This window comes from Gymnogyps californianus, chromosome 16 (genome assembly GCF_018139145.2).
Source record: "Gymnogyps californianus isolate 813 chromosome 16, ASM1813914v2, whole genome shotgun sequence".
In the NCBI taxonomy this organism is placed as follows: domain Eukaryota; kingdom Metazoa; phylum Chordata; class Aves; order Accipitriformes; family Cathartidae; genus Gymnogyps; species Gymnogyps californianus.
Window position 1 is genome coordinate 10,371,621 of NC_059486.1, and position 23,279 is coordinate 10,394,899.

The 23,279-nt window shown below is 39.7% G+C and overlaps 1 protein-coding gene across 1 annotated transcript in view; it reads right to left on the reverse strand.

Moving 5' to 3' along the window:
* The window catches only part of ADGRD1 (adhesion G protein-coupled receptor D1), a 154,581-nt gene that overhangs the window by 46,713 nt on the left and 84,589 nt on the right, over positions 1-23,279 (reverse strand). The window contains 3 exon segments of the mRNA XM_050906507.1: positions 2,772-2,883; positions 5,681-5,784; positions 21,282-21,405. Coding sequence (XP_050762464.1) covers positions 2,772-2,883; positions 5,681-5,784; positions 21,282-21,405 — 340 coding nt within the window.

The window sequence follows — 23,279 nt, forward strand, 5'->3', positions numbered from 1 at the left end:
AAAACTAAATATCCCTAGAAACAGAGATAGGAAAAGGACGGAGAGTCTGAAGGCAGTCATGCAAGAAGGTGATGACAGCTCATGGCCTGTTTCTGTGATGCCATTCCCTATTGCACTGTATTTCCTCAAGCAAACTGGTACCACTTGTCCTTTCAAGCAAGGGCACTTATAAACTCTTTAGCACTAGATACACTCATCTTTGGCAGAAGCAGAAGATTAAGAAATTTACACCTTCCAGTGTAAATACTGCTTCCCTCTTTTTGTAAAGTACCATTTAGCAGTCCAATTAAAGCAGCAATTAAAGGTATTAAAACTGATGTCAAAGCTAGTGAGAACAGAGCATGCAGAAGGTAAGGACACAAAAAGGATGAATCACAACACCCCTGATCCCAAGAGACTAAAACAATCAAAATAAAAGTGTAGCAGACAGCATGTACATCATGCTTTTCAACTTTAAGATCTTCACAGTATTGTGCCCTACAATCACTGCTCTTACAGAGGAGATAGGGCTGAAATATCCATGGATTCTGTGAAATGTTTCACTTCAGAAAGCCTGTGGCATAAAACAGGTCTTGCTTTCTGTGTGCTACTGTTTCAATTTAACTAAAGTAAGTTTTGAGTAGGTTTAAGAGAAATGAAAATATGCACCTATTAAACTGCAGTTTAAGTCTACGCGAGCATTTCACAAGCTTAGCTATATCTGCTTAACTAAATAAGCAAGATGTCTGTGTGTGGACAAGGCACATTATAAATGTAGGTGGACACTGGGACAGGTCTCTGGAGAACACAGGCTCTACCTACATCCAACTAAAAATAGGAAATGTAACTAGTATTTCATAGTATTTTAAAAGACTGGAGGTGATGCTGGCCTTGATAAGGTGTAAAGAGGCTTTTACACGTTATCTGAAGTGACTCAGTTGGATTGTCTGAAAATCTGGAATGGATGAAAAAGGAAAAACTGTGAGAATAAGACACGCTGTTATGCTGAGTGAGTGTTTTATTGCCATCAAGCCTATGTCCTTTCAGCAGACTTTTAGCTCTATACTTACTCTGAGAGGATTATTTTAATGCTTGGTTTCCGTTGTCTTCTGTTTCAAGTTATACCTTTTGCTGCTCTCCACTGTCTCCATTTCGTTTTCCTTCTAAACCATTCCCTACCATTTTCTCCCCTGCACATTATCTTACTCATTCAGGACCTACCTGAATGTTAAATAGCAAAAGAGTATGAACTTAGTTTTACAAAGTGCTTTTAGATCCTCAGGTAATAATAGCCTACGTAAAACCAGACATTATTGTTATTTATAAACTTAACAGATGTTCAAGGGATCCCATTTAAACTGAATATAAATTTAAGTAGCTGCTGTATTGACAAAATGAAGACTGTGCAAACTTCATATTTACTTGTACTGAGAATAAAAAGAATAAAAGATTAATAGAAACAGCTCGCTGCTCGTCAAAAGTAATATAGAGCAACAGCTGGTCACTAAAGCAGCCAAGTTTTGACCATTACAAAAACAGAGCACACTGGAAGATTATTTTAAAATCAGGTTTTGTTTCTGCTTTTTGCAGGTGGGACCTTCCATCAACAGACCTTATGTTACTTTAAATAGCATTTTTTAAACACAACAGTGGAAACAAATTGGTTTTACTTGTATGTAATACTGCTAACTTGGCATATTAGTCTTAATCTAACCCAGCTCTTTTAGATGTCAGTTTTAATGGTTTAGATTCTGGTACTCTGCATAAGGAATTCCCACCTGGAGTAGCAGATCCATAAAATCAATCTGTAATTTCAAGTTCCGATCTATGTGATCAGGCAGAAAAAGCCTATACATGCATAGACCTTAAGTGCCACATAAGCAATATGAAGGTGTTTGTCATTTGCTTAAGAGGTTGCCTTAGATGCCCAGAGAAGTATATCCACAATACTGAGGATCTCGGATGAAACTCTTATACATTACTTAGAGGTAATGCTTTCTGCTGCCTCTGGCTAATTAAGCAATAGTTGCTATACGTTTCTTATCAATTATTACTCAGGTCAAATAAACATGAATGACTCTTAAAAATCATCTAAATTTCCAGAGCAGAGATCACGATCAATAAATCTGCAGTTCAGAAAAACAGCATATTCTACCACACAAATAAAACTTTATGAGCAAAAAACAAAGACCTTCTGTTTTGCTCTCCAAGAAAGCAGAAGAAATTGCCACAGCTCCGTCAGGAAGCTCATTACCTTCCAACAAGAATAAGATGACTTTTTAATGTGGAAAAAAAAGGTAAACTGTACCATAGCAGAGAATAGACGATTAAAAAAAAACAACTCCCCTCCCCCCCAAAAAAACAACCCAAAACCCTAACGGAAATACAAATACCTTACCTAAATACAAAATTCATACAATTTTCTCCAATACAGAATTCCTACAGTTTTCAATACAGAGAGTGGATGACAGAGAGCATAAGCCATGTCAGGCAGAAGTCAGCCATGCCATTTGAACACACAACTGAAATCTGCTCCATTACTATGGTGATTTTTCCATTTGATGGGTGCATATCTCTTCCAGTTTTGCAAACATCCAGACATGGCTGGATACTATAACAACACTATTTGGATGCACAGAAGGCTTTATCCAGTGTTGTAGGATGTCGTATTTGGCTAAGGCATGTTAAAAATAGGAGATCTCACGTGCAAGACACTTTCTTGCATGTGGCATGTGGCATTCATTCCATGGAGGTGCCTCGCAAAAAACACAATCACTCTTTTTAGCACTTACCGTTCCAGGGCTGAACTGAAAGCTGGTGAGAAGCAGGATCTGAGCCACCAAGACAGCAAAGGACAGATTGGCATGGATATGATAGCGCTGGTTGCGGATGGTGCTGACAGACCTGGCAGAAGATAGAAAGACAGATGAAGAACACAGTATTCCAAGAAGCACAAACGTATTTACGATTTATCAGCAAGCATTTTGATTGGCTTTTGGTCGTTCGTTTTGGCGGGGTTATCATGATGTGTTTTGAGCACTCCTTCCACCAAGATGGAGTGGTACCTAACTGGTTGCTTTGATATTCCACTGCCATCCGGAAGGCAGCAGAAAGACTGATTTGCACATTAACTAGCTCTGCTGATGACTTGTGATAGAATATTAACAAAAGGGCTTGATCCTGAACGGTGCTGTGCTGTCAAGGAAGTCAGATCTGCACCTCACAGAAAGCATACTGCACCTTGCACCAACTAGCCCACACTGTGCCACAGAGTTTCTGGTTTTATTTTGTTGGGTTTTGCCTGCATTAGAAATAAGGGAACACGAAAAGACATTGGTTACAATTTTGACTTTACTATTATCAGCTTTTGAGCAAAGGAACTATAGCTACTTGTATGGATGAGCAGTGCCTATCTTGACAGAGACCTGACCTCGATTACATCATCATTTGAACATATCTCTCTTGCCTTTGCAAAAACCAGCTGGAAATCTGACAAGAACATGCTTTCCTGGGAGTCTTCTGACCTTGTGTTTCTGTTCTCATCCAGAAATAGGAAGTAGAAAACAAAAACATTTGTCTGAACATCAGGCCTTTCGCATAATTTTATTCTTCTCTTTAAAAAAAGAACAGTACTAGTGATAACAGGTTTTCTGTTTCAATCCATACTGCTTGCCAGCCCCTACCGTCAGCTTTAATCATTTTGGGAGACCTGGACCATTTGGCTATGTGAACGGCAGCGCTTCCTCCACACAACAGTACACACTCCCATCTTTCTGTTCTGTCACGCTGGATGGTGATGACTTTTGCAATCGCTGGTGACACATCGTGCGTGTCCCCTGCAGCAGGATGACACGGACTGGACAATGCAGACGATGGCTTGCTGTCAGCCCTGCTCTTCCAGCACTGTTGTAGCCAGTGCTCCATTAGAAGGGAGTGAAGAGGGAGACGACAAGAAGTATCGATGTCCTAAAAGTAATTCAAAGAGACAAGTTGTGCAGCCTGGTGCCAATGGCTTTCTAATGAGGAACTTCATGTAGTTGCAAACTGGAACATCATTACCCAGAAGGCAATCAGGACTGCCCTCCTGGGAAGCGGCCGTCATTGCCAGTATGCAGAGTAGCAGAGAACTTGCCAGATTCCTCTCCACTTACCTCATGGTCATCTAACACTACATTGCAAAATTTCACTTCAGCTGTTTAATGAGGCCCCGCTCTCCAGTGAAAACCTAATCAAATTATTTTTAATTGGCAGTTTGAATGATCCTGTATGTAGGTAGGGTGCTTAACCCTGTGACAGTCAGCTGGGTCCAAGCTGTCTTTCCAAGTCTTCTGTTTGCCTCCAGTTTCTTGAGGAGTTTTCAGTCCCGCTGCAGCAATACCATCTCCTTTTGCTCCTTTTTCCTTTCTAAATACTGTAACATCCAGTTTTGCACTCAGACAAAAATGGAGCAGATCATTCCCCTTAGCCTAAACATGCCATCAGCACAATGCCAGACAGGCAGACGTTGGACTTATTTAGAGAGGATTTTGCCACTTAATCCAAGTATGACCAACACAGATCTTGAGACTTGGAAATAATATGGGGTTTGGAACAAACAAACATTGCAAACAGTTTACTGTGTTTCAGCAAGTCCTTTTTCCTAGAAACTGGCCTCTTAACAGGATGTCCAAAAGACATGCTTAGGCACAGAAATCAAAAATTGAACTCCTGAGTAGGAAGAACATGGTTTAGTGTGTGAAAGGAGACAAGAATCCCATTCCTCGCTGTGCTCCCAATCTGCTGCACAACCTCAGACAAGTTACTTCACCCGTTGTCAGGTTTTCTATTTTTTATTTAGACAGAAACCTCTATGAAAGCTTTTTCAGAAATGTTTGTATCAAGCCTAGTTGGGCCTCAAACTCAGTTGTCACTACTGGAATATAAGCAGGCATAAAGACCCTAAGTGCCCCGTGGCAGAAACCTTCCCAGTGCAGAGAGCCCTCGAAGGGGCTGCCGTGTTACAGGCAGGAGGCTGCAGAGATCCAGAGGATTTAAACGTAAGCCATGGAGTGAATTTCACACTGCCTATAGTGTCCTTCATCCTACTAAAGCAACACATTAGAAAACTAGCCTAACAGGGAACAGCAAGATACTTGAAAATAAATGTGGGTTATATGATGTAATTGTGTACAAGCTGTATGAAACAAAAGTGAGGCAGCTAATGTCAACCGAGCCTTGCTTTCTGGGCATACCTTTATAAACACACTGCCTTACAGACAAGACAGTTGAAAAGCAGAAGTACTGATTGTACACTCCAAGCAATCCAAAGATGTATGTAGCGGGGGAAAAGGGGGTGATCCTGCATTCCTTGTTCATATTGTACTTGCTTTGGGCTCCAGATCAAGCCCTCCTACAGCCTCCTTGCAAGATTCCTGAATTATAGCAAAACATGGAGAGTTTTAAAAAAAATCAAAAAATCCCTCATAGGATGGAAATAGCTTGCTATATAAAGACCACCGCATTTCAGGAAATGAAAGTAATTTAGAAATAACCAACCAACTGTTACAAACACATGTGCAAAATCTAATTAAGGAAGGTTGTAGAATTAATAGCCTTTGTTTTATCCTGAGCACCTGAAGGGATCCTAACCAGTGGCCTGAAATGCACTCCTTGGCTTTCTGCACGATAGTTGCTCAGCAGGTATTAAGTTAAAATTACTCACGACAATATAGCAAATGTGACCAGTGTGATCGTCAAGCAGAAGATGGACAGAGCGCAGCCAATGTAAGTGATGGAGGAGAGGGCCACCTGGTGTTCTTTCGTTAGCTGTACACAAAGAAAAAAATGAAAGAGAAACTATTAATTGATTTATTACACTACAGAACCACAGGTCAGCCCCCCTGCACATAGCGTTTCCTCCTCTGTCCGCCCATATATAAGCTGATGTTCACAATCATTCACTGCTGTTTCTAACATGGGAAGCGAAGAGCCAACTCCAAACTCAGTCGCACAGCCAGGGCATCCACATAGCCATGGCATTTTGGTTCCCTCTTTTATTTCATAAATCAGTATTTCCTCAGAATAAGTTAGTTTCTCTGCTGCTGCGATATCGTCAAGCCTGAGATTAAAGCAGTTTATTGGGCTGCACAAACAATGTCAGCAATGGGATCTTTCACAGCTCGCAGGGCACTTTGCTAATGCTCTCACGCTGCAATAATTTACATCATTGTGCAAATACCAGAAGTGCTTCACAGCAGTGAGAACTGACAAACCAAGATAACCCATAAATCACGGGCCATTTATAGCCCACTTGTTTTGTTTAACGTATCATGTTTTCAGTGCCTGTTGAAGGAGCTGGACTGACATCTACAGAATGGAAAACCACAGAAAAGACCCAGCATGAGCAGTCAGAGTGTAAGCCTCTCGTCTCAGCCTCTGTTTTTATCTACAGGCACCTATTGTAGAAGTAATTCAATTTTCATGAACATTTGATCTGTAACTCCATAGTGCCTGCCACCAGGACGCATGTTAAAACCTGGATAGATTCAATAGGGGAGGGACAGTGTGTTTTGACCATTCATCCTAAATTAATCAGAAAGCGTGCTTTAGTTTTCCATGCAAGTTCTCATAAAAGAATGACAAAAAAGCCACACCCAACAAAGGGAGCCAGGCAGTATTAATATATAATAAGTAGAACAGGCAGTAGAACAGGCAGGAAAAAGTTTTCTCATCTCAGAAGAATTTTCAAACATTTTTCCTGACTTGAATTTGCATAGAGTTGACATTTTCATAAACTGAACATTTGGGAAAAAAAAAAATGTGGTCAATCAAAAAGTTTTAATTTTGATGTTTGAAATACTATGTTTTTATTTCAATGTCTATTCATTATAAATTAAATTCCTAGCTGAAAACTCATTCAAAATACTTATTTATTCTGAAAAATACTGAAAGGACCAATATATTTTCCAATTTTTTTACAGTAAGTCTATCTAATAAAAAATAATCCTTTCTCACAGTTTGGGTTTTTCTGTTATTTTCTCCACAATAAAAATTCCCCTCCAAATGAAGTATTTCATTAGAGATTATCAAACCCAACCAGCTCTACCAATAAACTTCCCATTAAAATTCCTTTTAAAGGAGAGAAATAACATGCCATGTGGTTATGAGGAAAAAAAAAATCATTTTAAATACAGACAAAACCAATGTGTTTTATATGTACATTTTTCTTGTAATTATCTGCCAATAGTATCAGCTCACGTGCAGTAAGTTTTACAGCAGAATAGATTGTGGTTTGCTCAGCAATCTGAGAACTATTAAGCAACGCAGCAGCAGCACTGAAAGAAAACTGTTGCTATGGTGTTACAGTTCCTAGGAAATATGATGCAGCTCTTTAGTATTTTTTCTCTTTCAGCCAAAGACACATTTCTTTTGCCTGACTTGGATAGCATCAATTACAGAAACAAAAGGGTTCTGTGTGCTGGACCAGCTTAAAAGGTCCATATAATTTCTACAAAAGAGCTCCTATCGTCCCTCATCCCCCAGAGCAGCCATGTATAGCATTTCTTTAAGATTATTCCTGAAATAGGAATAACTTGTGTGGTAAATTGCACAGTTTAGAAGTGATTTCCTCATCAGAGATATTCATGCCCAAAATGCATGGACCTTATTTCCTGATTGCTCCAATACACATCCCTTTCTCTTGCTACAGGTGGCTTGCAGTGCTACAGAGGGAGGAGGGGAGCAGAGGAAGCTTTTCCAGCTTCAAGTCACTCTGGAATCAGTACTTCTCAGCAGTTCAAGGCGTTCTTTCGCTCCTTTCACTCCCGAAACCCGTAGCCAGAAAATGTTCCCTACAGAGGTTAAAGCTGCTCAGTGCGCATTTAGATTTACAGTGGTCTATCACAGCGTTTGCATTGGCAATGGCGGACAAGATCTGCAAAGGAAAGGTAATGTCTTACTATCACATACAGGTACAGAAGATACAGGGGATCCATCTAGTGGAAATGGGCAAAAATCAAAGCCTTTGTTTTTTTCCATAATAATCCAAGAGAAGATAATGATCACACAAACATCTTTTCCTAACTAATTTCTATTGTAACTAACATGCCTCTAAGAAAGCCTTTCTCTGGGTTTTAGCTCAGTCTTCCTCCAGAAACCCCTGCAGGGCAAGACAAGACAAGAATCAAGTTCTCCCAAGTGGAGCCTGTATTACTTAGAAATGAAAAAGGAAAAAAAACCTCTATCAACAAAATGTAGAAGTTTCATTCAAACCTAAAATAACCTACGTAGGTCTCCGCACCTATGAACTGGAAATTGCTCTTGCTCTGGTAAATGCAACCAAAATCTGATGATGCTTTAAGAATGACGCTCTTAAATCAATACCCACGTCAGTCTGGTAACAACTATTTCAAAAGCAACATCGCTGTAGTTCACATTCTCATGTTGCCTACTGCGAGGGACAGAAAGCCTGTAGGTAGTTTTGAACCATTTTTTGTTGATTAACAAAAAGGTGGAGCCTGTGATAGCTGTTCTCAAACTGAACGGTCGGGTTGGAGGGGTGCAAAAGAGCAGTCCCTGTTCACAGCGGTGAAACCAGCTCCTTTCTGTGGGTGATATGAATTGCAGGGGGAAGGATACAGCATGAAAAGAAGGTCTGGAATGATTTCCAGGGTGTGGAGCCTCATTTCTAAATACAGGTATATGGTGCAGAAGAGAAGAGAACCTGTATTTAAAATATCAGGTCTCTACTAACTTCTCACAACCCAGCTGTTACAGCACAGCTGGATGTTGTCTATGTTCACATTGTAAGGGAAAACAAGCATGCAGTTTTTTAGAAATATCTGGATTGTCAAAGCATTGTGCATCATCAATTAAGAAACAATTTCCTATAAATTCCTATGCTGTGATATGAGCTGATTTCATCTTACCTCAGCTTGTCTTTTTGAAAATTTTCAGACTTCGTGCATGACGTGGAATGTAAGACATTTGGGATGATCTTTTAGTCAGCACAAATATGCTAATCAGGCTGTAATGCTATTACTAAAGAAAATAGCATTAAAAAGTACCAAATAAGACATTGAGCAATCTGTGAAGTAGTCCCATGAGCCTGATTCTCGCACTTGTCTCAATCTACATTAAATTATTCTTTTCTTCTAAAAGGTTTTGCTTCTTTGAGTTTATACAGTCATTCTCTTACTCTGCAGCAAGCTGAAAAGCTAGGAAACGAGCTCATGCATTCATGAGTGTTAGTAATCATGAACACTGAAAGACAGATGTTTCTTAGCTTCAGCTTTGACAAACAGTCAAATCAAAAATTCATACTCCATATAAAACTCCCACCCTTTTAGTTTAGGCTGTAACACCCTTTACCTTGCAAGTGCTGCTAAGAGCATGGACAAAGATCTGATGGTTTCAGTAGTTACACCCATCTGCAATATTATAGCCTATTGTCTTACCCTTGTTCTCCCTCATAAAAGAAGTCAGTACATTGCTCAACATTTTTATTTTGGAAACTCACAGGCAACCGGATGGCCTGAGAAATGATCCTGGAAAGATACCAGTTCAGACTCCAAATATATATATTTTCCTTTATGATGATGTTAATAACGAGAAAATGAGTGACATCTAACTCCTCTGTTTAAAAATAACTGCACAGGAAGATGAAAATATATTATTATAATGGGATTGTACTTTTCATCTCTGGAGTATCTGGAAAAGGTCAGTTGAGGCTGAAAGACTTGTTCAATAGGCTATACATGAAAAATTGTTTGATCTGTATCTAGAACAGAAAACTTATTTATGTAACATTAATGAGCAACTGTATATACACCACAGCATAACAACCCATCCAAAAGCTAGATGGGCTACAGGAACACTTAATAGCAACTGGTCAGATCAGAGCATCTGTCTGGGCAACACAGGGTGCTCTCTGCTCAGTGTCCCCTTCCAGGTGTCCCCTTTTGTGTGAAATTTGCACTCCCGTCCCTTTTTCTCATTATTCATCTCTCAGGCAGTTGACTGCATAACTTCTGCTTTGCAAAGGGGGTACTTCTGGCTTTCTCCAGAGGAAGGGACATTTTGGGGAAGTACTAGTCTAAAATTTTCTTCTTTACATACTGCAAAATATCCCTCTACGTCTGCCTTTAGAGGCAACACATCAGACAAAGAGCTGAGTTCAAATACTTAAAACAAGGTTTGTCATAGCTGATCCTGAAAGGGTTTGTCCATATACCAAATTACAACTTCACGATTTAGCCACCAAAAGCAGTAATTTCATTGTCTAAACTACTTTTGAAATCTCCTTTCTGAAAAGCAATTTATCTTCTTCCAAAAAAAGACAAGTTCTTGAACCAAAAAATGTTTTGCAGCCTGAAAAAATGAGTCCTGCAATCCAAGGACTATATCATACCTATCATTTGTATTTTACTGTTGCTTACCGGTAGAACACAGAATATGATATTTTTGCATGTGCTTATATAGTGTATATATTTTATGAAACCAAAGTTATTTGTTTACTGGTGGAAATGTAAGACATGACAATTGTATTTTGCCCTAAGTCCAAACATAAGAGCAAGTTATATTTTAGTGTCCCTTTTGGTCAGCTTTCCATCTCAAAGCAGCATTCCTACCATGAAGTTACTTACAATGACGTGTGGTTTTTACCCTGTTTATCGAACCGACTGAGATCTGCCATGAGACGATCAGCCGCTGGCCTGGGCTGAAATCCACTCTCAAATCCTTCTGCAAAGGCTTGAAGCAATATCTTATGAGACATTTCTTGGCGGGAGGAAAGGGAGGAGAGGTAGGGGTGAAAAATTAAGGCTCAGCCAACCCTATTGAAGCTGCACCTTTAAAATGCAATCTGAATCCAATTAAGAAAAGGATGAATAATTAACTTTGGCAGCCTGAGTGTTTCAGAGACATTAAAACGCTGGCCTTGGCTGATGAAGCTAATGGTTTTAATTGCCTCCAGAAAGGCTGCTGAAATTCAATTTCAGTCCAGTGAGGCCTTTATTTATATATTAAATAATAACAACAATACAAATCTCTGTTTTCCTTCAGCTTGCCAAGCACTTTGTTAGGTACATAACATTATGTTTTTTTCAAATTAACATCTGTGTTTAGTTCAGGAGGCTCAGTCTACTCACTGAGACGAGAAGAACAATTTTGGTGGGGCCATACCTAATGGCACTGCACAATCACTGCTCACAGGAAAAAATGTCTAACTTGATTCAGAGACTTCTTTTCTCCTGCCACAATGTATCAGATACTGCAAGTTTAAAGAAAAAGGGCCTCTGAGAGTCACGCTTTGCAGTGCAATCATCTTTATCAGCCGTTTCCAGCAGAACTGCTTTTGAATTCTCATTCTCTATTAACTCCACAAGTCCTAGTGATCAGCAATAAAGTGCTACAAAGTGGGCTTTTCAGGATTAAAGGCACATTTTCCTACAGCCAGCCCAGCCTGGTGGCTGCTTATTTAAAACTTTTCACTGTGACATGAAAAATTTAGAATTTTCCAAATATCTCTGCCAAGGTATTAATTAGCATTTTTAAAAGCCCATGTCGTCTTTTAAAGTAGTTCTGGGCAAGATGTCATCAAACAGTAGGTAATCTGCTCATTACAAATCGCACACAGCAAGTTTTTAGTTCAAATGATGCCTGAAGGAAGCATGGCAGGGAGGAAGGACTCAAGTTGTGAAGCAGTACCATATTATAATAAAGTTTGGGGATCAGAAAAGCAGATATTTGCAAGTTCTTCCTCGTATCTCTGTTTGTGTAACACAAAGCAGTGTGTCTTCTCTGCCTTCATTTCAGGCCTAAGACTTGCAGTGTTTCTCAAGAAATGTTAAATGCTATATTTACAGCAGATTATCCTCTGTAAAACTGAAGGAGCTACTTTTGCCCATACACATAAGACTTGTACATCTGTTCTCTACTTTCTGTTCCAGCAAGAGCAGACTCATCCTGTTCTCCAATTGACAGCCAAACCAAAGTCCATAAGAGAGGGCTACAAGGAGAATAAAACCCAGCGTCAGTCCAGCAGGCTCTTGCAGGCAGAGAAACGATGGTCTCTTGCCAGACTCTGAGTCTGAGATTTTTCAGAGCAGTTGAGGATAATTAAATACCCAGCTCCCAGTAAAATTCAATGAAAATTAGTATGTCCACCTCCCTTACCCCAGGCTTGGGCTTTGATTCAGAAACGTCCATTTCGATTCAGGACTGTGGCTAGCTGTGGCTTGCACCGCAGCCAAGACTCTCCAGGTACCCAGCCCGGAATTTCCCCTACGCCATGCTTTGGGGAGAAAGGGCGTAAAAAGGCCAATACAGGAGACAGACTGGACTCAAGAGTACAGAATGACTACATTTAAAGATATTCAACAGAGAATAGTGATGGATAAGATGCAGTAACGTAACATTTTTATACTGCTTGGGGAAGTCCTTTAGTCAGCAAGACGACAGCTGCCAAATGGCTCAGTGCTTTCATTTTCACCATAGAAAAGAAGTCTATGCTATTTTGTTAACTATTCTGATTAAAATAGAGTCCTGTTTCATGCTCCTCAAATAAGAGTTCTTTTGACCATTGTAGCACTCTTAAATATTTGTGCTTTTCAAAAAAAAAAAAAGTCATTTTTTGTTCTTCTCTGCTGAGTGAAATTTAGTAACTGCCAAGCAATTCTCTAAGGACTTTGAGGGGTTTAGTATCCTGCAGCATTAGTCCAACTTTTTCCATGTAATTCTATGGGATTAAGGACAGAACCAGAAAGTCTCCTATTTCCTCCCATCAAAATCAACAGAGCTGTACTGGCATAGGAATGGAATAGCAAAAGAATGAACAACAGCTCTGAGTTAAAAATCAAGATGAGTGCTCAATTTTCAGGAAAGATGAGCATGAGAATAGTAAGGACAAAAGAAATATGATGCACAATCATACTGTGAACACATCAGCGAGATGTGTTCCTCCATGGGACATTCACTGCAATAAAATGGAGGAGGAAGTGGAGAGAGTGAGAAAGAGCAAAGAAAGTTTACAAAGCAATGCTAGAATAAACACACAGGCTGATTTATCTTTGTCCATCTGATGGGTAAGGGCTGTCTAAACTGTCTGTAGAGATCTCTTCAGTTAAATAAACTGTCAATGATAATAAACAAGGACCAAAAAAACTGCAATGCCTATCCAATTTTTAAATATGTGACACAGAAGAAAAATTACTGGACTAAGGCATTATTCTTTTTATGTTCCCAGCAATGAAAAGCATGCTGAGAAAAGTAATTATATTAAAATTACAAAACAGCAGAAATCAGAGAATGCCATATTATTTCCATTTCATTGTCCTATTAGAGTATATAATCTGAACCTCAGCTGGCTGAAAAATTTAAGAAAAAAGGTTATCATTTCAGACTGTTATTTTAATGCCCCCTGAGTGCAATGTTTGATTAATAACTGCAATATTAGATTTAGGAAAACAATGCTCCAAACTTATAAATTACACACCTATCCCCCATATTTTTAAAGCATTTCACAATACTAGGACATTTCCAAAACAGCCTTTATAAACATGAATAGATGCATTTTGTTCTCAGTCAGCCATACATTGTCAAAACTTGCTGTCAAACTCAGCTATAACAGTGAAAAATAAAATAAAAACACACATATTTCCCCAAAGAAGAAATTTGAGATGTCTTTCCTTTTGTAAATAGAACCTCACAGCCAAATCTCCAAGCCTTTTCAAAATCCTGGGCTCCCTAAAGATGCTATGGGTTTTCTCTATAGCTCCAGCTGCAAGAATGGCCCTTTTAAAATATTTTCCCCTTTATAAACGTTTCTCTGCTTTCAAGCCCGTTGGTGGGCAGCTTGAACTATATTGATTGATCCTCCCGTCTGAATTATGGAACAAGACCTACAAACAATAAAAAACAAAGTCATTTCTAGCTTTAGAAATGCAGAAAATTTGTTTTAAAACCTGAACAATTTCTACCACAGATTGTACAACACTATTACTTTGCTGGAAGTGTCCATCCACATGTGAACTTTATAGTAGTCATTTTTATACCCTCACAGTTGGAAAAGACAGGAAGAGGAAAAAACAGGGGGGGGATTAAGATAATGGTCTAGGAGCCTTAAATATTACAGTTGTGTCCTGCATTGGTCACTTGGGGGAGGGGGACACAAATCTCAAACTCTATTTTGCTGTGGGAGACAATGATTTCCCCTTTAAAAGGATTTTTGAACTCTGGGTCTCCAGGTGTCCACCATCCTTTTGCTGAAATGACATTTATGTGGCAGATGGTACAAATAGCCTGGCATGCTTTGTAGTTGTTGGATCACTATAAAAATAAAAACTGCCAGATGGCTGGCATGTTTCCTGGCAGGAGCATAGGGCCCCATTGACTGATGAGAGGAAGTAAAGCTGCCCAAAATAAAATAATAGCATCTGAATTTTTCTTTGGAGTGCTTTTGAAATGCAGCTTACTCCATGTTGAGTTTGATTCCTGCTGTCTAGGAAGCACCTTGTGACATCCCTCCATCCGACTGCATTCACATCTCTCCTCCTGATTTCATCTGTCCCCCCCACCCCAGGAACGGGACCCCTCCACCAGCCTTTTCCCCTCTAGTGGGAGGTACCACTGGGTGCTGGGTGCAGGAGGTGGCCTTGCAGGTTCAGATCTCCCCAGGATCTGTGCCAGCAGAGGATGCCTACTTGAGGGAACATCTCATCTCCCATCCTCTGCTGTTCCCATCCAAGTTCAAGCCTGCAGCACAGTGGAGGACTGTCGTACTACAGCACTACAAGAAAACCACCACAGGGAGCGTATCACCCTGGGTGCCCTCTACTCGGACTTTCTCCAGAAGAAGCAAACATAAACCAGTGTAAACACATCAAACTAAATGGATTATTTATTTTTCCTACTGCAGCTATATTAGTGCACCATTGTCTCCCTAACTATAACATTGCAGGGCAGCTGGCAGTACAGGTTTGTTCTGACTGCACCAGATGAAGCAAAAGCTGCAACACTTCTGTGGATCACGGAAGGAGAAGGACAGACACGAACCCCCAAGTGTGCAGCTTTAGCAATGATTTGCTATGAGGAACTTTTTTACTCTTCTGTAGTTTCCCTCATCAGAAAGAGAAGCTTGATCAGAGCAATGAGCTTCCCAGAGGAGGGGTACACAAATTAGTTAATATCTGCACAACTACTCTGAACATCCCACTGACACATTTTCTTGGGGAGATGCAATTGTAAAATCCTCAATCTTACTAACTTGATCAGAGTTGTGAAAAGACTTCTCAACCAAGTTTCCAAATTCTGATTGTGTGATGACCTTAATTACATCCATGCAACTTCACGAAGGAAATCAAGGGCTGAACATGTCCCTTCAGGAACATTCTGCTCATCTTCAGTCACATGTTGCCTTCAATTAACTTATTTATTAATTTAAACCAGTTGATGATTACTAATCTCCAAAACTCCAAACAAATGCTATTCATTTCTCAAGTTAAAACCAACATGATAAATGAATGTCAGCAAGCAAGCATGAATTTGGGCCAGCCGTGATACAGACATAACAGCAGAGTGATAAAGACACAAATAATTTCAGCATTCCACATGGGCCAATTCATCAGCAGGCTAACAGGTCAGTGCCAGGCTGACATCTGAGCACCACATGGTCGTAAGTTTTTCCAAGATGGTTATTTCATTCCTGAAATAAACTTGTTACAACTGCTAATGCACTGCATCAGTGAAAGCAGCTAAACTGCACACATGGATCTGAAGCTAATCAGCAGTATTGTTCATACCGTTCTTTCACAATCACCGCGACTTTAGCGCGTTCAAGCTCTTGCTGAAACTAATATAAAATCTGGAGTAGTGCTCAACTACTCTTGTAATCTGAGTTTGGTTTTAGCTAATTCACAGCATTCAAAGTTCTTTTTCTTCTCACAGTGCTGTATAGCACACAGATATCAGAGTGGAGGTTCATTTTGTCACATTTAAGTTAAAATTCCAGAATTTAAAATTTTTCTTTGTGACCTCTCTCTTTCAATTTCTGTCTCTGAAATATTGCAATAAAAATGCTTTTTCATTTCAGCAGATTCCAGTCTCTGGAGATTACTTCCAGCTGGCATACAGTAGAATAGTGACTGAATTAATGTAACCTGTTTTGAGTAAAGATCAAGAAGAAAAATCAAGAACTCGCAGCTTATTCCTAAGAACTTCCTTGCATTTCTATGCTCCCTGGAAATTAGACCCACTTGACAGTTTGCTCCATAAACATCTAACAATTTGTCAGCATTCCTCATCTCACAATACTTCAAGTATTCAAGGGAAAGCACTGTCAGATACAAGATATCCTACAATTTTGTTCCTATGAATGTCTCACTGAAACAAAATGAAATCTATGTGCGACATTGTAATTCCTTCCCAAGCCAGGTGCATAAATTATTAATACAGTTCTGTACCTTACAATAAAATTGCAAGGATAAAGAATCTTGAGAATACATAAAGGCATTTATGCCCACAAGAAAGGCACAAACTGTATAAATATATAGAGAGATCTGCTGGATATTGGTGAAGGTGTGAAAATGAGCGGGACCAGTACTAGCAGGAAGGGAGGCACTGGGGCAGGTCCACAGTGCTTCAAAGCTGACAAGGTCCGGATCATGCTATTGTTCTGTAAGTGGAAAAACCTAGACTTAACCATGTGAAGGAACAAAGAGAGGGAGTTAAGCAAGGAGATTCTTGCTTGAATTTAGCATAACTGAGAAGAAAATGTCACCATCCTTGACAAATAGTTATTATACAAACTCAGCTCGCTGGTCATTAGAAATGCTTACCACAAGTATTTATGTGGCAAGTTACTTCTGAAGAAGGTCACTTATTTTCAGTATTTGTTGCTTAGAGACACCTTGGCTTTTTCGGAACTCGGAGAGTATGCCATCCTCTCTGGTTGTGAACAGCAAACTCTTTAAAAAACTGCAATGTCTCATTAATGGAAAGCTTATGTTTTGGGGGTTTTTTTTAAGCAAAAAGAAAACCAATCTCATGAAGAAGAGCTGGGAGAGTCAGAACACTTATCGCACTGAACTGGTCTCAAGAGTTCATGGATTTCCACATCAACACTGTTTCTCCCAGGTTTGAAGCTGCTGCATACATACTGGTCTGTATTACATCTCTTTAGAATTATTGATATCCCCCCCTCTTTTTTTTATTGTTTTCTCTGCATCTGTCTGCCTTTCTGCAAGGGGTGGTGGAACTATTCATAACTGGTTTTACTGTTCTGCTGACTGGTGCATTAGGTTTAAAGGCTGTTATGGTGCCCTTGGAGAGGATGTCTGCCTGTTTGTGCTACCCTGAGAGCTGCACTTATCCGTACCATGGAGAGAAAGGGAAATGATACTTCCCATAGGAGAATGGAAGTACAAAGCACCCCAAGTAGAATTCCCATGAAGAATGAAGTCACTTTTTTGTACAAAAATACAGCTTTTGATGAAAACCTTTCCAGTTTTCTGGCAATCCATTTCCAATAATTTATTTACATTTTTCATGAAAAGCAGACCCCTTTTTGTAAGAAACAGAATCTAGACAAAAAATAAACGTTCTGTCAAAAATAGTGTTCATGTGGAAAAATTTCATCCAGTTTTACTTATACGGCCACAGATATATAACAGCTATATAAATAGAACTGTTCAAATGTGGGTAATTGCATACTCCCACCCTCTCTTTTTCTTGTCTCATGTTATCTGTGAACTCTATTTATGAAAAGAAAAATAAAATATACAAAAGTTCAAGATCGAATATAACATCATTGCAACAATTTCTGAGAGCATTGACAATCTAGTATTCCAATGGGAGATCTATATGGGCCCTTTGAACCTTGGCTCATGAATTTCAGAACATGGTGAATAAACATGTATAAGTGTTTAAAATCCACAGCATTTTAACATTTACTTAACAGGGTTCCAAGGACGCCTGGGAGAAGCTTCCAGTTGTCTAGTTGATTCAGTAGGCTCTATTGCTTTGACATGTGAAGCAAATACTTAGCAAATGTTTTAGGAATTTGTAACTGAGCATAGTCTGCTTGTATAGCTCAAAAGCCAGGCAGCTTATCTTTGCTCGAATCTTAACTTCATGCCAATTACACAATGAAGATACCAATTTTTTTCACTGGTTAAAAAAAATTAGTACCACAAGATAATCCTAAACGGTCAATTTAAAGGGTATGTCTTGGTCAAAGATTTGGGATGAGATTTTCTGATGAACTCTGAGAGAGGAACTACATAATAGCCAAACCAGCAGAACTGGAATTAAAGCACATTGACGGGATGACATCCTTCGTTGGCTTGTTAGTGGCAACGCTACCTAAGACTCCACATGGGCCCACTCTCATTACCACCTCGCTGTAACATCAAGCTTGTGCAGGTGATGGGAGGGCAGGGCAAAGCACTCATGTCGAGGCATAGTTTGGGTTCAGTGCTCTGCAGACCAGTGAACCCGAATTTCTCCATACTACAATGTATTTATAAATTCTGCCAATTGAGATGCATGCAAAAATTGTTTTTAGGTGAACTTTAAGAGGTTAGAAATGAATGCATGTTTTCTACCTAGCCTGCACAATCTTCCACTGAAATCTGCAGCAAGCATTTCGAATTCTCATGGACTTGCACTAGGAATATACAGACTCTATACTGGAAATATTCCTCTCACTTTTCAGCATTTCACTTTTCCTCCCAAAACTTTATAAATTCCCTCTTTCTTCTGTTCAGAAATGGGATTTTAGGTGGAAGGGGTCAAAATACAATAGAAAAAGATGGGAATTAAGTTTCAATTAAAAGAAAAATAAACTATTTTATACACTTTTACAGTACTATGTCACATAGGGAAGGTTTTTAGGCATCAAAGTGACTACCTGTGTGTCTCACACATTCACGTAACATCTCAGCAGCGTTTTGATTTTCTTTTCTAAATTATCATAAAGGGAAAAAAAAGCAATGCAAAAATATTCCGCACAAACTTTGGCAGATGCAAATGCATTAGACCAAAAAGTTAAGAAGAGAGAAAATACTGAAAATAGAACCATTAAATGACTGTGAGGGACTGGATAGTGCATTCATATCCAGCCTCTCCTAGTTATGCATTTCAGATCTCTTTAGGAAAGCTGGATTCCAAAGACTTTGATATGAAATATCTGTGATCTCCAATTACTAATATTGCATAATATTAAAACTTATTGCAGCATCCCATTAATCATGACAACCTCAAATCTGTTTATTTGGAAGTTAGACCTTTCAGAACTATTCCCCAGTGGAGAACTGACTAATCTTTCAATGGCATTTAATTGGTGGACGCCCTGTTTAATCCTGGCTAAATCCCTGTATACTGCTCTTTAAAACAAGGTTAATAATAGCACATTTCTCCCATGCTACTTTTGTCTCACAAGATGGGAAGCTCTTCAGGCAAAGCTGCATTTTATTATCAGTATGAAGAGTTCCTAGAAAAATGATACTTGGAAACCAGCTGGTGTCATAAGGTGCTTTACAAGTAATAAAGATAATAATGGTTAGATAAAAACTGGGTGACCTGAACAAGCTACCCCTCATCTTCAAATGGTTAGACTAATACAAAGGGCTGTGGGTATTAATTAAGCTCTTTGGATAGCAGACCGTCTTGTTCTAAACTGTGACTCTGACTTCGACGGCATTACACTGTCTAACCAGGATTACCAGGTGAGTAGTTGTGCTAACAGTGTTACTGAATCAGTAACTCCTAATAGCAGTCTGGGATGATTCATTCCTAAGACTTCAGTGCTGCTCAGTGGTATAACCCTGATTAGAGTTCCCTTATGCTGCAAGCTGACTTTTGTATCTATCTGCAGGAACCTCTGTGCCGCCCTCACGAGCACGTGCAGCCCATCCTGCAGCAGTAGCTGCCTTGGCAAAGCTACTGCCTAAAAGAAGAGCAAACCCATCATTCAAACCAATTAACAGGAGCCTGAGACATGGCCATATAGTCAATGCATCCATCCCAACAGAGCTGACAAAACCCCTCTAGCAGTACCACAGAGGACACCACACTTGTTAGCAGCACACAGTGATAAATGTGACAGTAGGACTCCTATCATCCTACTGAAGCTCTTCTTGAGTCTGTTAATTTATATTATTAAGACGGTGTCTGTAGAAAGTTGAGAATGTGCCAGAGTATAAATTTGACAGACAATTAGTATACATTTCTTTAAATGTATAGTTTGTAAGTTATTTCTATTATACATTCATTATATATTAACCAAGGGTTGTCCGAGCAGGGCTTCATCACTACCTCCATTGGATCCTCCCTGACAGTAGCACACCCAAGTAAAGCAGTAAAAACATATTTCTCATGCTCATGGCAGTGCTGTCTGTTTGTCTGCTAAGATCCAGGATGGGGCTGACCTTGCCTGGTGCTGAGTTTTGGAGAGGAAGTCCCTCAGCAGGCACAGACCAGCACTTCACCCGCAAGGAGCAGACACTCTGCTCCATCTCTGAGGAAATCTCAAGGCTTCATAAGGTATCATGAAGAGAAGAACATGTCTAGTGAGGAGAGCAACGCATTTGCCATCAAAGCTCCATCTGAAACCAGTGATGAGTATGAATAGCAAGCATAAGGTCCTGGGTAAACAGGGAAAGTATCATACTCCAGCTGAAAAGAGGCTTGCTTGATAACTCTTTGGACAAAGGAACTGAGCATAGAGAAAACTATACATAAGGGGTTCACGCTCAACTCTAAAGCATCATTTTCTTTCTCATGCTTCTTCTACACAAGCCCCTGCTTGGCAACGAGGTGAAGAAACAGCAGCGGGGAGGCACTTGGAAAGCTGGCAGACACAATGGTAGGGGCCAGCTGGCAGCAGAGCTTGCTTCACATGGAGTTCAAGCTCGGCTGTTCATATTCCACAAGTCTAGTTACCAAAACCCTTAAACAGCCACATCTCGGCTGTCTCTGTCTTGAAAATGAATCATAAAAGCCAGGGTCAACTGTACAATGTCCTCTACTGCTTCTTCTGCCTAGTACTTTAAGAAATCATGTCAAAAGGGTGAGAATAAAATAAAGAGAATTCCCACCTACCACAGATGTGTTTCATTTCATGTTCCGTTTCAGTTACCAAAAGTTTTAAAAAATAATTATAGTCAAGAAGTATTGAAATATCATCCCAGAAAGCAACATGTGGAATACATCTGAGTTGGGCAAAAATGAGCCCAGTTCAAATCACTTACTGATGTGGTGTGAGGATGCAACTGATGTATTTATGCTTCATTTTTAACAGACAGATTTACTCCTTTGCTTAATCTCACCTTCAGAGGCACCACTTGCATCAGAATGGCGAAGTTAGTGAGGTGGTTACAAAGACACACCGAGTAGTTGAGGTCCCCACTCTCACGCACACAACCTTCATTAGACCAAACACCAGTTCCGTTGCTGCAAAGCACACAAAAATGGAACATAATCTCTATCAAAATGCATCTTATCAAGTTAATTTGACGTGCATTGTACTATACAGGAGATAAAAAGGTTTGAAAGCCATCTCAGGCTGGAGCATCCACAAGCACTGCTAGTGTCTTCTCAATTCTATCATGAAAATAGTTAAGGAAAACATTGACCGGAACAGGGCCCAGATCAGACCCCTACATGAAAGTCTCTAGAGATTTCTTCCCAATTTTATAACCAATGAATGATAACTACATTTTTTCTTTATTTGTGCAACCCATTTATGGCATTTCACCTAGACCCAAATTTCTATATTCTGAGAACTATAATGTCAGATAAGTCAATAATCTTGCAGAAGTCAGAAAAGTCAGCGTATCATATCTGCTGCCTCTCCCTTACCCACTGTCCCACTCATCCTGTCAAAGTAATTCAGACTGACTGAGCATGATTTCTAGGGACCCATCCATGTCAACTGGTTTTTGTCACTTCATGCTCAGGGGCAGCAAGAGCAGTTCTTGCTCCTCTGAGGATACGGCTGGGCTGGCTGTGTGGCCTGGTCCCAGGGCTGTGCAGGGAAGTGATCCTCACGAGTTTGTTTCTTCCTGGAGCCAGGGAAACCCAGAAATCCCTGTGCTATCACAGCCCTGCATTGGAGTGGGGACATAGAAGCCACAGCCACACATCTGGGGGGGCTCCATGGGCTCAGGCACCGTAGGTCACCTACCCCAGCTGCCTGCTTCTTAACCGTTTATTACTTTTGATATTATTCTGGGTCCTGAAGCTAGACTGAGTGATCTGTATTTTTCTTGGTGCTTATTTTAAAGATAGGTATTACCTCCTTGAGTTCTCAAAGAGAGTCTGTCATAGGTCAGAAACCAATTGCTTATTCTTTAACTATCATGCACTAAGGAATAAGACCATCTTCACACAAATAAAACTCATTTGGAAAGACAGATTTCATATTTCAGTTTCTATCCTGAGGCAAAGCCTCAAGGGCCCAAGCCCCAGTGGAAAACAGTACAGGAACAATGCCTCAACCATATTAATTCGCTTCAGTAAAATCTGTTTCTAATTTATTGTAATTTGTGAGTAACCATAACAACGAGTAACTGCCAACAGCTGGGACAGTTCAACATGCTTGAAACAAAACTTCAGTAAAACAATTACAGTGACCTTCTCATGTGCATGCCGGATAGGAGGGATCACAGCATTGCAGGCCATTGCTACATCAATTAGGCTTATACTGTTACGGCTCAAAAACTGTTAATCCCCATGAAATTCAAAATTCACTATTTGTATTCTTTCTCAATTGATTCAGTAAGAGCAGCATGTTTGGAAATCAAAAACAGATTAAATATATTCAGAGCTAAAAAAAAAATAGCTACTGCTTTTCCATAGTTCCTATTTTCTGAGTGAAATTTAAGGTGATATTTATGAGCCTTTTATTTTAATTTTCTTTCAGGGGTGTAATATTTCTCCATTCCATGCATTGGCCGAAATTCACAGCTCTAAAATACTGATTTCACATGGTGTTGTGACACAGGCACAGATGCAGTGAAAACAATGGCTCTGCTGGAGGTTTGCCATCTTAAAACACCCAAGCATCTGCCCAAGTGGACATACACATAAACCAAGATAAGCACGATTTGTATCAGTCTGCAGTTTTGATTCCAAAATTTTTCAGTCTCTCAATTACCTACCTAACACAGGGTCTGTGAATAACAAGTCTCCTATTTATGGTAAGAAGCCACTATGAGATTGTGGTTTTTGTAAACCAGTGGCTCCATTTCTTTAACTATTTCCATGAACGAAAGAGAACAAGAAGAATATAGGTAATATATAGCATCACAAACTAAGTGTAATTT